The sequence below is a fragment of the Schistocerca serialis genome, chromosome 7 (assembly GCF_023864345.2).
Source record: "Schistocerca serialis cubense isolate TAMUIC-IGC-003099 chromosome 7, iqSchSeri2.2, whole genome shotgun sequence".
Taxonomy (NCBI): domain Eukaryota; kingdom Metazoa; phylum Arthropoda; class Insecta; order Orthoptera; family Acrididae; genus Schistocerca; species Schistocerca serialis.
In genome coordinates this window covers 386,869,954-386,888,789 of record NC_064644.1, presented here as the reverse complement: position 1 = coordinate 386,888,789, position 18,836 = coordinate 386,869,954, and the positions used below count along the sequence as shown (strand labels likewise).

The 18,836-nt window shown below is 39.3% G+C and overlaps 1 protein-coding gene across 1 annotated transcript in view; it reads right to left on the bottom strand.

Annotated features, from left to right (window-relative positions):
* The window catches only part of LOC126412198 (protein O-mannosyl-transferase Tmtc3), a 126,691-nt gene that overhangs the window by 48,518 nt on the left and 59,337 nt on the right, over nucleotides 1-18,836 (bottom strand). Inside the window, exons 9-11 of the mRNA XM_050081680.1 lie at nucleotides 17,421-17,676; nucleotides 6,311-6,459; nucleotides 5,705-5,923 (exon numbers count right to left, since the gene is read on the bottom strand). Of these exons, the coding sequence (XP_049937637.1) occupies nucleotides 5,705-5,923; nucleotides 6,311-6,459; nucleotides 17,421-17,676 (624 nt within the window). The remainder of the gene's footprint in view (nucleotides 1-5,704; nucleotides 5,924-6,310; nucleotides 6,460-17,420; nucleotides 17,677-18,836) is intronic.

Here is an 18,836-nt window from a genome sequence, read left to right as displayed (position 1 = left end):
GGTACAAAAAATGCAATATGTAGTGAGTGATGCATAATTACTGATTTAATCAAAGTGTAGCACTTTATCCAGCATCTTAAGAGTGGGTGTGTTATTAGTACATTATTGATATTGCTTTGCAAGCAAACAATGCAGCTGCAATTGATTATTGCACTATCCTTAACCGTTTTTCTTCCCACACAACGTGAAACATACATCACTGTATGTGAGGCAATAATGTTTTCCAGCTCTTGTAGCACTTATTGTTGTACCTTGTACTGTTCTCAATCACGTGTGTTTATAGGATCTTTGTACGATTATTGTAATCAGCTTTCTGGAGTAAACATGCTGTCAACCCCTGAAGATTTCAATGCTTTCCAGGTGACACACAACCAATGTTTCCTAAGGCTCCTGCAGCTCCAATACTTTCACTTACAATTCTATTTGCACTTCTCTTGCTGAGACAAAAGCTTATGCAGTTGGTTCTTGTGTCTTCCAATGTTTCAGTACACACCCTGCTTTCAAATTCATATTTGAAAAGTTATCTACGCTGTAAATAATTGCCCTTGCTTGCTTGTGAAGCACTTCACATTATTGGGATGCACAGAGCAGCTGAAAACAGAGCTGCCTCCCTACACAATGTGGACTTCAGTTTAAGAGATTAGTGTGTTCAAACAGACATGGCGGTTTCACAGTTTTATTATTATTATAGATTTACTGGACCAGCTGGGAAGAAGGGCCCGTCAACACTTTTCAGAGAACCTACAGGACCTGTGTGAAGTTCTCCCAAAAGAATGGGAGTTGATTCCTTGTGATGACACTGCAATGTTAATCAGGAGTTGTGACTGGATTCGCAATTTCCTCTCAGAGAGGTCACAGTTCGTAGTGTTAGATGGTAAATCATCGAGTAGAACAGAAGTGATATCTGGTGTTCCGCAAGGTAGTGTCACAGGCCTCTGCTGTTCCTGATTTACATAAATGATCTAGGTGATAATCTGAGCAGCCCCCTTAGATTGTTTGCAGATGATGCTGTAATTTACCATCTAGTAAAATCATCAGGCAATCAATTCCAATTGCAAAATGATCTAGAGAGAATTTATGTATGGTGCAAACAGTGGCAATTGGCACTAAACAAAGAAAAGTGCGAGGTCATCCAAAATGTTGGGTAAACGATAAATCGCACAAATCTAAGGGCTGTCAATTTGATTAAATACCTAGGAATAACAATTAGCAACTTAAATTGGAAAGACCGCATAGATAATACTGTGGGGAAGGCAAAACAAAGGCTGCACTTTGTTGACAGAACACTTAGAAGATGCGACAAACCCACTATAGAGACAGCCTACATTAAACTTGTCTGTCCTCTGCTGGAATATTGTTGCTCAGTTTGGGATCCTTACCAGGCAGGATTGATGGAGGACATCAAAAAAGTACAAAGAAGGGCAGCTCATTTCGTGAAATCGTGCAATAGGGGTGAGAGTGTCACTGATATGACACGCGAGTTGGGGTGGCAGTCACTGAAACAAAGGCAGTTTTCTTTGTGGTGAGATCTATTTACGAAATTTCAGTCACCAACTTTCTCTTCCAAATGTGAAAATATTTTGTCGACACCCACCTATATATGGAGAAATGATCATCATACTAAAATAATAGAAAGCAGAGCTCGAACAGAAAGATTTAGGTGTTCCTTTTTCCTACACACCATTCGAGAGTGGAATTATAGAGAAGTATAATGAAAATGGTTCGATGAACCCTCTGTCAGGCACTTAAGTATGAATTGTAGCGTAACCATGTAGATGTAGATGTACATGTACAAGCATGCCTGAAAGGTTGAAAGATGTGATTGGTGCCAGAGAAGATAATACACAGTTTCGATTACGGGAAGAGAGGTCTCTGAAGTGAAGTTTTAAGTAGAGAAAACCAAAACACTGGTGCATACCTTCATGAGCTTTCTCAAAATTTGTTTGCAGTGTGAATCCATTTGTGCTATTCCTGCATCTCTTCTGCAATTTGTTTATAATTGTCTTTTTTTCATTTTTAGACACTCAGATGAGAACATAAAACAATATTTTACCATAAATGCATTGATGGAAAAAACTGCAACACCAAAAAAAGAGTTGTATGACATAAATGGTAGTTGGCAGACTTGTTTCTACACCTAAAAGATGATCTCTATTCATATTTCATGCAGTTGCCTAAGGTTGGCACTAATAGTGCTATTATAAGGATGCAAATCAGGTTTGCTTTAAATACACACTGTAACAGTCATGAGCTTTAGTTACCTTTTAGACTGGACATGGTGGGTTGATGTTAGTCAAGTGACAAAGATGCCACAATCAGCACCGCACTGAGTTTGAATGAGGTCATCTAATAGGGCTACAGAAGCTGGATGTTCTTTCTGCAATATTACACAAAGACTTGACAGGAATGAAGTCACTGTAGATGATAGTTGGGAGCAGTGGTCATGTGCATGTACAATCACAAGAAGACCAGGCTCTGGACAGCCACGTGGCACTACCAAAAGAGAGGAACATCATGTTAAGCATATGGCTCTGCTGCATTGTACTGAAGTGAGCATTCCACTGACCCAAGTTATGGTCTAAGGTTTGATTTCATATGACAGCAAGAGCACTCTTGTGGTTATCCCACACACATTGACTGAAAATTTCTACATCAGTCTAGTAATTCAACCTGTTGTCTCCCGTTCATGACCAGCTTTTGTGGGGACATTTTACAAGAGGATAACACTTGCCCACATGCCACTGTTGTAACCCAACATGCTCTACAATGTTCAATGTGTTGCCTTAGCCTGCTCAATCACCAGATCTGTCTCCAATCAACCACTTACGGGACAGCATCGCACAACAACTCTAGCATCATCCACAAACACCATTTACCCATCCCTCCATTGATCAATCAAGTGCCACAGGCAAGGAACTCCATCTCCTAAACTAATATCCAACACCTATACAACACAATGCATGTTAGTCTGCATGTTTGCATTCAACATTCTGACAGTTACACCAGTTCTTGATCCACCAGAATTTCACATACGCAATAGCTTATCTCACATTAACCTGGGTTCATGCAATGTTAACCGTGTAAATTTGTTACTGTGGCAAATGTATTCCTGAAATTTCATCACTCTACATTACTTATTTTTTATGCTGTAATTTTTTTTATGAGAGTGTAATAGACTTGTGTCATAAAAGTTACTGGAATGGAAACTAACATTTTTCCATAGATAAGAATCTGGAGTATTACATTTTTTGTGCTAGTCAGATAAAATATTTCTATTTTTCAGAGTTTTTCCAAGAAGCACTACTCTAACAGAAAATCCAGTCAAGTTTCCAGTAGCTACTACATGCATGAACACCACCTTTCAAAACTTCATAAAATTCTCTTTATAAATCCCATGAAATTAATTACATTTTCTGGTCTATTATGGCAACCACCACTATTTCAGACAATCAATCTACACAAGTCATTTCTTAGTTTTGTAACCAGCAATGGCACACTGTTTGTCTGACTACTGATTCACAGACTACAAAGTAAGTTAAGAGAAATTTTGATATTTTCATTTTGTTCCGTGCCAGAATCATGTTATCAGTGATCTGGCAACAATGATCAACAAAGTACAAAAGACAACAAAAAGAAGGAGAAAGATATATGTGGTCAGTAAACTGGATAAAAAATCAGTGGTGTCATCTTAATGAGGAACTTGAAACTTTCAGCACTGACGAGGACCACATAGAGGAACTCTGGCACATGTTTAAAAGAATAGTTGACCATTCAGTAGATAGATATGCACCCAGTAGAACAGTTCATAAGGGGAGGGAACCTCCATGGTATACAGACACTGTAAAGAAACTTCTAAAGAAACAGAGATTACTGCAAAATAGGTGTAAAATGAAGCTTAGCTATAGCTAGACGTGTTGGCCGTCATGAGAGTAATGCATGATTCCTTCAATGACTACTGTAGCAGGATACTGTCAAGTGATCTTACACAGAACCCAGGAAAATCCTGGTCATATGCAAAGGCTGTTAGTGGCGCAAAAGCTAGTGTCTAGTCCCTAGTGAATAAAAAATGAACTGAAAATGAGAGTAGCAAAGCAAAAGCTGAAATGCTTAAAGTCTTTTTTCAAATGTTCCTTCACAAAGGAAAACCCAGGAGAATTGCCCCAATTTCACCCTCATACCACTGAAAAGATGAATGAAATATGTATTAGTGTCAGTGGCATTGAGAAATGGCTGAAATTGTTAAAACTGAATGAAACTCCAGGGTCCGATGGAATCCCTGCCACATTCTATATTGAATTTGCAGCTAAGTTAGTCCTACTTCTAAATACAATCTATTGTAGATTCCTCTAACAAAAAACCATGCTCAGGTCTTGGAAAAAGGCACAGGCCACACCTGTATACAAGAAAGGTAGTAGAAGTGATCCACAAAATCACTTTTCAATATCCTTGACATCGACTTTTCACAGAATCTTAGAACATATTCTGAGCTGAAACAATGAGATTTCTTGAACAGAATGATCTCCTCAATGCCAACCAGCACGGGTTTCAAAAACATCAATCATGTGAAACCCAACTCGCACTTTTATCAAATGACATATTGAAAGCTTTTGATCAAGGCACTCAGATAGGTGCAGTATTTCTTGATTTATGGAAAGCATTTGACTCAGTATCACAGCTATGCTCATTGTCAGAATTGTCAAAAGCATAATCATATGGGATATCAAGTGAAATTTGTAACTGGATTGAGGACTTTTTGGTAGGGAGGATGCGACACATTTATCTTGGATGGAGAGTCATTGTCAGATATAGAAGTAACTTTGAGTGTGCCCCAGGGAAATGTGTTGGGACACTTGCTGTTCATGTTGTATACTAATGACCTTGCAGACAATATTAACAGTAAAATCAGTCTTTTTGCAAATGATGCAGTGATCTATAATGAAGTGCTATCTAAAAGGAGCTGCATAAATATTCAGTCAGTTCCTGATAAGATGTCAAAGTGGTGTGGAGATTGGCAACTTGTTATAAATGTCAGAAATGTAAAATTTTGCACTTCATAAAATGAGAAAATGCAGTATCCTATGATTATAATGAGTCACTGCTGGAATCAACCAACTCATACAAATACCTGGGTGTAACATTGTGTTGGGATATGGAATGAATGATAACATAAGCTCAGTCATGGGTAACGTTGGTGGTAGGCATTGGTTTATTGATAGAATACTGGGGAAGTGCAATCAGTCTACAAAGGAGATTGCTTACGAATCACTCAGGTGACTGGTTCAAGAATATTGCTCAAGTGAATGGGTACCAGATAGGACTAACAGGGGATATTGAATGTTTACAGAGAAGGTCAGTATGAATGGTGACAGGTTTGTTTAATCCATGGGATATCACAGAGATACTCAAGGAACTAAACTGGAAGATTCTTGAAGATAGACGTAAACTCACCAGAGAAACTCTATTAACAAAGTTTCAAGAACCAGCTTTAAATGATTACTCTAGGGATGTACTACAACCCCATACGTATTACTCATACAAGTATCTTGAGGGTAAAATTAGAATAATTACTGCATGCACAGAGCCATTCAAACAATCGGAGTATAGATGTAGGTGTTGATATAGATGTAGGTATTGTCCCATGTCATAAATTGTTGGAAAATTAAGCAACTAATAAGAGCAGTACAAAGTCTTCACATAGCCTCACCTTACAGCTTTTTGGAAGTACTGTAATGCCTCATCAAAACGACCCTGTCCTTCTAGGGCATGGCCAACATTGTTGAACAATTTTGCATTGCGTTGATTGACACGCAAGCCAGCCATGAAGATTGTGTATTCTGATTCCCAGTCAAGATTGCGAATGTAAGTTTTGCAGCTGTGCACCAACAGCAACAGTCCAAGGCTAATATAGGCTACTTTCTTGCTTCTGTAAAATTCCAAAATCTTCAGTCAAATATAGTATAACTGAACATGATTAATACTTAAAGTATATATAAGTCACAGAAAACTTACTGTACATTGCAGATCAAAACAGAGGAACAAAAGATCTTAAAACTGTCATATATTCATTGCAAATTAAAATAGATTTTCTCTGTGCATATACAATTACAGCTTCATAAAATAGATTCCTTAAAGGTTTCATGAGAATCCAATACAGGGGACCTACCTTCTTCCATCATACATTAAATGATGGTGCAAAGAAATCAGCACGAATCATTGTAGATGATAGAACTTTTAACAAGACAAATGTGTCATTTGCAACTGAGGAGGAAATAAAGAAAACAACACACTAGTATAGTTATTTGAAACCTACCTCTTGTCTGCCAGCAAACTCCAACCATAACCAACTAGCATGCACAGACCCATTGACGGTATGTACAATATTCTCTCAGCAACCACAAATCCAACAGGAAAGAACAAGTTTGATGCTGGTAAGAATGGTAAAATAAGAAATGCAAGGCTCTGGAAAGACAAATGAAAGGAATTAATATATCAAAGAAATCATGTTATATCATTGTGATCAATGGAAGATACTTAAAAGTTTTTCATATATATATATATATATATATATATATATATATATATATATATATATATATTAGAGGGAAACATTCCACGTGGGAAAAATATATCTAAAAACAAAGATGATGTGACTTACCAAACGAAAGCGCTGGCACGTCGATAGACACACAAACAAACACAAATATACACACAAAATTCTAGCTTTCGCAACAAACTGTTGCCTCATCAGGAAAGAGGGAAGGAGAGGGAAAGACGAAAGGATGTGGGTTTTAAGGGAGAGGGTAAGGAGTCATTCCAATCCCGGGAGCGGAAAGACTTACCTTAGGGGGAGAAAAGGATGGGTATACACTCGCACACACAGACAAGCTTGTGTCTGTATATGTGTGGATGGATATGTGTGTGTGACACAGCTTGTGTCTGTATGTGTGTGGATGGATATGTGTGTGTGTGTGTGTGTGTGTGTGTGTGTGTGTGTGTGTGTGTGTGTGCGCGAGTGTATACCCGTCCTTTTTTCCCCCTAAGGTAAGTCTTTCCGCTCCCGGGATAGGAATGACTCCTTACCCTCTCCCTTAAAACCCACATCCTTTCGTCTTTCCCTCTCCTTCCCTCTTTCCTGATGAGGCAACAGTTTGTTGCGAAAGCTTGAATTTTGTGTGTATGTATGTGTCTGTTTGTGTTTCTATCGACCTGCCAGTGCTTTCGTATGGTAAGTCACATCATCTTTGTTTTTAAATATATTTTTCCCGCGTGGAATGTTTCCCTCTATTATATTGATATATATATATATATTTCTGTGGCACACATTATGTTACACACCAAATAATCAAAATGAGTCAGAGCAATAAAATGTTAAAGAGACAAACATCCATGGAGAACATATCAGTGGAAAAAGTGTGTTAAAGGGTGGACAGATCAAGAATGGAACTGCACTGATGGAAGAACAAAAGGAAGTCACTTACTCTTTGGAGACCAAGAAACGTAATGGTATTAAACAAAAGTAAAATCAAACAGTCATGTGTGTGTGTGTGTGTGTGTGTGTGTGTGTGTGTGTGTGTGTTGTCTATTTCTAACACAGGCCTTGTTGGCAGAAAGCTGATTTTCTGACAGTCTTTTCGTTGTGCCTGTATGTGACTCAATACCTCTGTTATAAAGTGAGTAGCAACTATCCTTTCCATAATATTGTTGTAAACAAAAGTAAATAATATAAGCCATTGCACAACATGCCCAGTGTTGAACTGATAAAAAAATAATAACAAGAAAAAAGATATGTCTTGGAAACTAGTAGGTTGAGGTCACACAGGTGACAGCAGCAAGGAAGAATGCTCAAAGTTTTGTGAGGTGGTGGACCAGATGTGCAGGTATACATGACAAATGTGGATTATAATAGTTCAAGGCATCTGTGTTGCGGCCAGTAGTGCAACACGATGATTCTGTGGATGAGAACAAAGAATGAATCTTGTGGTTGACTGAAAAAACATGGGCGAGCAATGGTGTTTTTGCACAGAGCACAGCTCAGCATCTAATCTCACAACAGAAAACTGCACTGGGACCAGAAATTGTGGCAGATAGTAAGTGCTGACCCATGGTGGGGCAGTGGGACCCAGCACATATCAGATGGCTATTGACCACATTCAAGTGTTGCATGTCATTATTCAGGATTGATTGATTTCTGCCCAGGCATGAAAACAGAAACAGAACATGGCAAAATCCATGGTGCATTATGTCATACAATGAACACTTACAACTGTGACGTTACAAAACCACGAATACTCCATTCTCTTTGGCCAGGTGATTGCTCTGATCATAAACACATTGTTGAGCTTATGCTAGAGCATGTAAAACATGGCACTTATCTTGTGATGGTAGCCTTTTTATGTGAGGTCACATTTCACGTTTGAGGGAAAGGGAACAGGCAGAACTGTAGGGTGATGGACTCAAAATCTGTATGCTTTGGTTTGGTAAGGGCACGAAAGCCAAAGGGGACATTGTGGTGTTGCCTGTGGAACACTGGCATCATTGGACCATTTCTTACATAAACCCAACATCAGGATATGATGGAGAATGGCTTTGTCATATAGCCTCAACTGGGCATAATTTTTCAACAGGATGGGTGCCCTCCTCCTTACTTCAACATTATGTACTCCATTCTTGATCAGACATTTCCAGACTGCTGGCCTGGGAGAGACGGACCAGTGCTGTGGCCACCATGCTCATGAGACCTGACCCAATTGGAATTCTATCTACTAGGGCCTGTGAGAGAACTATGACATTCACATCATGATGTTGCAAATCTGCATCGCCTAATCATGAGGACAATATGGCTGGTCACACTAGCAATGATTGCAAATTTATGGCAGAAGATTTAATATCCATGCTTGAGTTCTGCAATAAATTTCAGCTAGTAATGGCGAAAACTCTGCTCAAGAATCACAAGAGGAGAGGTGCTTGGAAAAGGCCAAGAGATACGTGAAGATTTTAGTTAGATTACATCTTGGTGAGGCAGAGCTTCTAAAATCAGATATTTGACTATAAGGTATACTCAAGACCTCATATAGACTCAAATCACAATCTGGTAATGGTGAAGAGTAGGCTGAAGTTTAAGAGATTAGTAAGGAAGAATCAATAAGCAAAGAAGTGGGATACAGAAGTACTAAGGAATGAAGAGATATGCTTGCAGTTCTCTGATGCTATAGATACTGTGATAAGGAATAGCTCAGTAGACAGCTCAACTGAAGAGGAATGGACATCTCTAAACAGGGCAATCACAGAAGTTGGAAAGAAAAATATAGATACAAAGAATGTGCCTGTGAGGAAACCACAGGTAACAGAAGAAATATTTCAGCCTATCAACATGGAAGAATCCCGGAGATACTAAAAGGTATCAGATAGATTATATAATGGTAAGACAGAGATTTAGGAACCAGGTTTTAAATTGTAAGACATTTCCAGGGGCAGATGTGGACTCTAACCACAATCTATTGGTTATGAACTGCAGATTAAAATTGAAGAAACTGCAAAAAGGACTGAATTTAAGGAGATGGGACCTGGGTAAACTGACTAAACCAGAGGTTGTACAGAGTTTCAGGGAGAGCATAAGGGAACAATTGACAGCAGTGGGGGAAAGAAGTACAGTAGAAGAAGAATGGGTAGCTCTGAGGGATGAAGTATTGAAGGCAGCAGAGGATCAAGTAGGTAAAGAGACGAGGGCTAGTAGAAATCCTTGGGTAACAGAATAAATATTGAATTTAATTGATGAAAGGAGAAAATATAAAAGTGCAGTAAATGAAGCAGGCAAAAAGGAATACAAACATCTCAAAAATGAGATCGACAGGAAGTGCAAAATGGCTAAGCAGGGATGGCTAGAGGACAAATGTATGGATGTAGAGGCTTATCTCACTAGGGGTAAGATAGATACTGCCTACAGGAAAATTAAACAGACCATTGGACAAAAGAGAACCACTTGTATGAACATCAAGAGCTCAGATGGAAACCCAGTTCTAACCAAAAAACGCAAAGCAGAAAGATGGCAGGAGTATATAGAGGGTCTATACAAGGGCGATGTACTTGAGGACAATATTATAGAAATGGAAGAGAATGTAGATGAAGATGAAATGGGAGATACGATACTGCGTGAAGAGTTTGACAGAGCACCGAAAGACCTGAGCTGAAACAAGGCCCCGGGAGTAGATAACATTCCATTAGAACTACTGATGGCCTTGGGAGAGCCAGTCCTGACAAAACTCTACCATCTGGTGAGCAAGATGTATGAAACAGGCGAAATACCCTCAGACATCAAGAAGAATATAATAATTCCAATCCCAAAGAAAGCAGGTGTTGACAGATGTGAAAATTACCAAACTATCAGTTAAATAAGTCACAGCTGCAAAATACTAACACAAATTCTTTACAGATGAATGGAAAAACTGGTAGAAGCTGACACCAGGGAAGATCAGTTTGGATTCCGTAGAAATATTGGAACACGTGAGGCAATACTGACTCTACGACTTATCTTAGAAGAAAGATTAAGGAAAGGCAAACCTATGTTTCTAGCATTTGTAGACTTAGAGAAACCTTTGACAATGTTGACTGGAATACTCTCTTCCAAATTCTAAAAGTGGCAGGGGTAAAATACAGGGAGTGAAAGGCTATTTACAATTTGTACAGAAACCAGATGGCAGTTATAAGAGTCGAGGGGCATGAAAGGGAAGCAGCAGTTGGGAAGGGAGTGAGACAGGGTTGTAGCCTCTCCCCAATGTTATTCAATCTGTATATTGAGCAAGCAGTAAAGTAAACAAAAGAAAAATTCGGAGTAGGTATTAAAATCCATGGAGAAGAAATAAAAACTTTGAGGTTCGCCGATGACATTGTAATTCTGTCAGAGACAGCAAAGGACTTGGAAGAGCAGTTGAATGGAATGAACAGTGTCTTGAAAGGAGGATATAAGATGAACATCAAAAAAAGCAAAACGAGGATAATGGAATGTAGTCGAATTAAGTCGGGTGATGCTGAGGGAATTAGATTAGGAAATGAGACACTTAAAGTAGTAAAGGAGTTTTACTATTTGAGGAGCAAAATAACTGATGATGGTCGGAGTAGAGAAGATATAAAATGTAGACTAGCAATGGCAAGGGAAGCGTTTCTGAAGAAGAAAAATTTGTTAACATCGAGTATAGATTTAAGTGTCAGGAAGTCATTTCTGAAAGTATTTGTATGGAGTGTAGCCATGTATGGAAGTGAAACATGGACGATAAATAGTTAGGACAGGAAGAGAATAGAAGCTTTTGAAATGTGGTGCTGCAGAAGAATGCTGAAGATTAGATGGGTAGATCACATAACTAATGAGTAGGTATTGAATAGAATTGGGGAGAAGAGGAGCTTGTGGCACAACTTGACGAGAAGAAGGGGACTGTTGGTAGGACATGTTCTGAGACATCAAGGGATCAGAAATTTAGCATTGGAGGGCAGCGTGGAGGGTAAAAATCGTAGAGAGAGACCAAGAGATGAATACATTAAGCAGATTCAGAAGGATGTAGGTTGCAGTAGGTACTGGGAGATGAAGAAACTTGCACAGAATAGAGTAGCATGGAGAGCTGCATCAAACCAGTCTCAGGACTGAAGACCACAACAACAACAACAACAACAACAACAATCAACAAACAAAGGAAGTACAAAAATGTTCAGGCAGGAATACAGAAGCACAAGTTGCTTAGGAATGAAATAAATAGGAAGTGCAGAGAAACTAAGGCAAAATGGCTGCATGAAAAATGTGAAGAAATTGAAAAAGAAATGTCTGTTGGAAGGACTGACTCACTGTATATAAAAGAGAAAACATCCTTCAGTGAAATTAAAAGCAAGAGTGGTAACAATAAGAGCACAATGGGATTTCTACTATTAAATGCACAGAAGAGAGCAAATAGAATGTGAAAGAAGAAGGAGAAGGAGGAGAAGAAGAAGAAGAAGAAGAGAGCAGATTTCATATTCAAATCAGAATTTAAAAGAGTTTTGGAAGACTTAAGATCAAACAGGGCTGAAGGGACTCGTAGTATTCCATAAGAATTTCTAAAATTGTTTGGGGGAAGTGGCAACAAAACAACTACTCACTGTGGCATGTAGAGTGTATGGGTCTGGCAACATACCACTTGATTTTCAGAAAAATATCATCCACACAATTCTGAAGATTGCTAGAGCTGATAAATGTCAGAATTACCGCACAATCAGCTTAACAGCTCATGCATCCAAGTTACTGACAAGAATAATATGTAGGAGAATGGAAAAGAAAGATGAGGATGTGATAAAAGACTTCCAGTTTGCCTTTAGGAAAGGGAAAGGCACCACAGAGGCAGTTCTGACATTGTGGCTGAAAATGGAAGCAAGACTAAAGAACAATCAAAACACATTCATAGAATCTGTCGACTTGGAAAACGCATTTGACAATGACAAATGGTGCAAGATGTTCAAAATTCTGAGGAAAATAGGTATGTTACAGGGAGAGACAGGTAATACACAACATGTAGAAGACCCAAGCGGGAATAATAAGAGTGAAAGAATAAGAATGAATAGCTCAGATTAAAAGAGATAAGACAGGTATGTAGTCTTTCACTCCTACTGTTCAAGCTGTACATCGAAGAAACAATGACGGAAGTAAAAGAGAGGTTCAATAGTGGAATTAAAATTCAAGGTGAAAGGTTATCAGTGATGTGATTCACTGATATTGCTATCCTCAGTGAAAGTGAAGAAGAATTACAGGATCTGGTGAATGCAACAAACAGTCTAATGAATACAAAATAAGGATTGAAAGTAATTGAAGAAAGACAAAAGCAGATGAATACAAAATAAGGATTGAAAGTAATTGAAGAAAGACAAAAGCAGTGAGAATGAGAAGTAGCAGAAATGAGAACAGTGAGAAACTTAACATCAGAAAGTAAATGAAGTTAAGGAGTTCTTCTACCTAGGCAGCAAAATAAACCATGATGGACAGAACAAGGAGGACATCAAATGCATGCTAGCACTGGCAAAAAGGGCATTCCTGGCCAAGAGAAGTACTAGTATCAAGCATAGACCTTAATTTGAGGAATAAATTTTTGAGGATGTACATCTGGGGCACATCATTGTAAAATAGTGAAACAATAACTGTGGAAATACTAGAACAGAAGTGAATCTAAGCATTTGAGATGTTTTGCTACAGACGAATACCGAAAATTAGGTGGACAGATAAGGTAAGGAATGAGCAGGTTCTGCACAGAATTGGAGAGGAAAGGAATATATGGGAAACACCGACAAGAAGAAGGGACTAGATGATAAAACATTTGCTGAGAAATCAGGGAATAACTTCCATGGTACTAGAGGGAGCTGTGGAGAGTAAAAACTGTAGAGGGTAAAAAATTTGACAGAAACTGGAATACAGCCAGCAAATAACTGAGGACATAGGTTGCAAGTGCTAATCTGAGGCGAAGAGGTTGGCAAAGGAGAGGGACTGCAGCAAACCAGTCAGAAGAGTGATGACTGGGGGGAAAAAAGAAAAAAAGAAATTACAGCCTATTAAAACAATGAGTTGTTCTTGCCATATGCATAAATCCCATCACAATAAATGCAGTAGTTTCCCAGAATCATGTTTTTCTTGTTGTTCCATTTCTAGACATCCTATATAACTACTGTTTACTAGCAGAAAAATCATCAAATACTGGTAATGTTATTACATGAGTTACAATTTAAAATTAAACTTTTTGAAACCATACGATTACCAGACTTTCCTTATGAGCAATTTCACATATTTGCAAGCATGCACCCACAAACACACACACACACACACACACACACACACCATTTCCTGTTTCCCCAACACCATCCTTGCTACCATGCATCCCTGCTCCACCTTCCTGTATGTTCAGGAAAGTATCCCTTTACATGGCTAAAACCCAGTCTCACATACTGTTCCTTAAATTCTACCCAAGCTGTAGAATCTACCAATGGCCTAAACACATAAATTCCTTTCTCTGGATCCCACCCCTCTTTTCACAATGACCTTCATCTTTTCAGATTCCACCCAATTCTGCTCCTTACAAACCTGTTACTACAATAACACATCTCCATGGGACAGACATCTGAGAACCACCTCAGCTTCCTCTGCAAGATACTGTTGCTGTGCAATCCCTACTTTATATATCATGTCTCTGAAATTGAGACCCTTGCACTCCAGCACCCAGAAGAGTATTCCAGACACCACCTCTGTAACTTATCCAGCCTGCAGACATCCTACTACTGCCTTGGGGCGCCACTATCCAACCCATATCCTACCCACAGTGTTCCTCCTTGTCAATCCCTCACAGCACCCAGAATCTGCCTAGCTGAGCGTTCCACTAAATCCAGGGCCAAAACAATCCCACAACACTGTTGTTAACCATTCCACAGAAAATGTCAGCCCCACAGAAGTTTCAGTCCTATCTAAAAGCCTCACCTTCAGCCCTACACCCAAATTTCAACATGTTGTTCTTGTCAAAGACCTAGTCTACTTCTCCCAATTTCTGTATGGAAACACTTCTCTGTCACCAACCCTTCCAACTCAACCTAATCCTGACATTGAATCCAGCCTCTCCCAGTTCACACTACCATCCAACCATGATCTGCCTCCCTTCCTGCCCCACTCCCACCTAACCATCCCCTAGTTCACCTTCCAGTAATTCCCTACCTGCAACTTGGCTTCACCATCCTTCCCATGCCTCTTCCTCATGTAGACAAAGGTTTCACTGCTGTTGTAATGGATCACAGTGACTACTTTGCAGAAGGCCTCTGCCAACAGTCTGACATCTTCATCTACAACTGAGCCATAGTTACTCCATCCCAGATGTCCAACATAACCTCCAATCCCTGTGTAAAGCCTTAGACCTTCCTAGAATCCATTTCCCTCCTCACTCTATTGACACCCTGCACACCCACCTCTAAATGTTCTTAAAATTCTCAAACCAAACAATCTTGGACACTCCATTGTAGCTGATAATTGTGCTCCCACTGAAAGAATATTGGCCCTCATTTGCCAACATCTCCAATCTACCACCCAAAATTTACCCTCTCACACCACAGATAGCAACCACTTCCTTTACCAGTTCTCCTCCAGCCCCATCCCTTTACCTTCTTGACCCCTACTCGTGACTGTTCATGCCACTTCCCTGTACACCGACATCCCTCATGAGCAAGACCTTGCCACTATTGAACACTATTTCTCCCAGTGTCATTCAGACTCCAAACCCTCTGACTCATTTCTCAAATACCTTACTAACTGTATCCTAAAACACAACAATTTCTCCTTTGATGGGAAGGTACACAAACAAATTCACAGAACAGCAATAGGCACCCACATGGCACCCTCCTATGTCAACCTGTTTATGAGTTGTTTATAGAAACATCTGGTCCTGTTCAGGTTCACTGATGGTATTTTCATGAACAGGACTCAGGGCCAGGACACCCTCTCCTCATTCCTTCACAACCTCTACGTCTTTTCTCCCTCCACTGCACTTGGTCCTCCCCAACCCATTGATCACCTCCTCTCTGATGGCTTTGTCCACATCCCTGTTTGTATTAAACCCACCAACTGTCCACAGTACGTGCATTTCAACAGTTGTCATCCCTTCTAAATGAAAAAAAATCCCTCCCATAAAGCCTGGCCACCCAGGGATGGTATACTGCAGTGACTGGAACTCCCTTGTCCAGTAAGCTGAACGTCTCGCAAAGGCCTTAAGGCCTTCAGAGACAGACAGTATCCCAAAGACTTAGTCCACAGATTTCCCATGCCATATCCCCACACACTCCCAAACCTTCCACCACTCACAGGAACCAGCTACAAAGGAGCACCCCTTTGTCACCCAATATTGCCCTGGGCTGGCAAAACTGAATCACATCTTTCATCAGGTCTTTTATTATCTCTCATCAAGCCCTGAAATTAGGAGCATCACACTCAAGATCCTTCCCATCCCTCCTAAAGTGGTGTTCTGTGACCCACCAACCTCCACAGCACCCTAGTCCATCTCTATGCCACTTCCAATTCCAACTCCTTGCCACAGGAATCATATCTCTGTGGAAGACTGAGGTGCATGACCTGCCCAGTCCACCCACCCAGCTTTTCTTATTCCAGTCCTGTCAAGGGCTTATTCTACCCCATCAGAGGCTGGGCCACCTGTGAAACCAGCCATGTCATGTATAAGATACAATCATTGCTCAGCATTTATACTGGTATGACTACTAACTAGCTACCAGCTAGGATGAATAGCCACTGCCAAACTGTGGCCAATAGTAAAGTGGGCCACCCTGTGGTACAACATGCAGCTGTACATAACAGGCTGTAATGAAGTGACATTATTCCATTCCACATAGCTTAATAGCTAACATTTACATGTTCAGTCCTTTGCCAGCTTAAGGGAAAGGCCCAAAATTGTCTCCTCCTAAGGTTTGAAATTGCCCTGTTTGCCATATTTTATTAAAATGTTTGAAAAGTACCTTTTTATGTTTGTCATTCAGATGGAAAACTAAGGTGTGGTTGATTCAAACTTGATTTGACTGGGTACAGAATCACAACCCTCAGACTGTGCTACATCCAATCTTTACATGGAGAAAGAACAGTTCTGGGACACTAATTGTTTAACCTAAAATCATGTTCATCCTTCTCCACGACAATTATGTGATTTTATGGGATGCTGGAGCCAGGAAAGCAGTTCTGGTAATATTTGTAAAACAATCTGCAATTGCATGCATGATGTTGACAAATGTTTTGAAATGTCCCTTCTTTGGTATAACTGGCATAGGAGGCTAACTGCATTTTCAGAAATTCATACACTGGCTTCCTGTACTTTTTATGTTAAATTTGTGAAACAGTTGATTCAGTAAGGGAACACTTGATATGGGATGTTTTAAATTTCATAAATGGCTCCTATGTTTGAGATGATTCTGTACTCCAATAAGAAATGTTAAAGAAACAGGTTTTCCAAGTTGTCTGTCATTTGAATGATGTCAAAATTACAGGTTCTGTCTTTTGAGACAATAGTATTCACAGAGACTGAATCTGAACCTTGTGCACTTTACAGTATAGTAGTTCCAAGCTGTTACACATCTCACAGAGTCTTTTCAGTCTATTAAAAGGAGAGTAATTGTTTTCTGGTAACTTTTCATAAAAAAAAAAAAACATAATGAATAACTGTGAGAGTTCTGCTGTAATTCCAACCTCAATACGGACTTTTTATAACAAAATTTTCAACCAAATGATGACAAAGGAATCAACTAATGAAATACTCAAGGTTCACAATGCTTATGTTTGATCTACTCTTTTTTAAGTGTCACCTGCAACCATTAGCTAATTAAAGTTCTACCGTTGTACTACAGCTAAGACCTTAATAGATATGACAAGCTTTACTCACCATAGTAATAACAGTTGCTTGCTGGCGATTTTCTGTGAGAGCTGCGGTACATACCAACCCAAAAATGCTGGCATACGCTGCAATTGTTGCAAGGTTACGTATGTCGGTTAATGATTCAACAAGGGGTATGGTTCCCATTGTCCAGTCACAACAAAGATCACATGGGAACAGCAGCAACCATAGGTTCACACTAATCAAGTAATTGTAGGAGAGGTGCCTAGCTGGAGTTGGTGCAACTGATGCAGGGTTATCAAATCTAGAAAAGAAACAATTTTTTTTTAAACAATGAGTACTCATAGAATGTTCAGATAATGACTAGATGCCCAAAAATAATGTGAGAATAATTGTGTAGTGCATACATTTTGTTACAATTTGTGCTTTGGTCACTCCTGCATAAATAAAAACAGTAGTTCTGGGTTAAATTTGTTATTAAGTCTTTTGACCGTTAAGAATTTAGTTGAACAGCTTTGACACTGAAACTCTAGTACGATACATATAGGAGAAAAAGTGTACGTGTCAGGTGGCAGGAGAAACAGGAATAATAAAAAGAAATTGTGACATTGGAGGGAATAGACTGTAGGAAATGAGACTAATTAGAGATTGGATGAGGAGATCGCCCAGGAAGGAATTTATAAACCGATAAACCAATTCCTTCAGTAAAGAAAGATACAGTACACAGAAAACTAATTTCTATTGCCCCAAACAGTTTGTTATGAGACACACTGGATGTAGTAAAGGGATTGCACATAAAAAGTCCATAGAGTTAAGATTCCAACTGCAAATTACTAATGAGCTACAGGTAGTTGTAATTTAAGATGAAGCAGACAGCAGAAAATAAATAAAAGTGCAGACAGTTGTGACAACATATTGTATGCCACAACAAACATAAAAGCAAAATACTAGCTCCTCATAGGTCGTTTAAGAACTATTTGAACAATTATATGATGACTAATGATGGAGTGAGGCTTTGATAGCTTCACCACGGACAGAGCCCTATCTCACTTGGACACACAAGGAGGAGGGAAGATTTGGCTGTCACATTATTGAAGGAGTCATCACAGTGTTCACCTGAATTGATGTAGGAGAAGGGCTGAAAAATCTTAATAGATGGACGGGTAATTGAACCATTTGTCTCTAAAATTCAAGCCCAATTTGTTAATTACTGTGAAAGCTCACATGGCTTGCAGATGAACCCCAGTTGGCAGAGTGTGAGCTGTGAAATGGAGATAGGAGTGTAAGCTCATGTCCATCAGCCAATTTTAATCTGTTATGAAGTTTGATTGCACTGTATATTTTTCTGCAGAGTGAAAGAACATTCTGTATCAAAAATATTAGTAGTCATTAACATAATGAATCTAGATGCATGTCAGATCCTCTAGGATATGAACAATACACAATAATCTTGGTTAACATTAA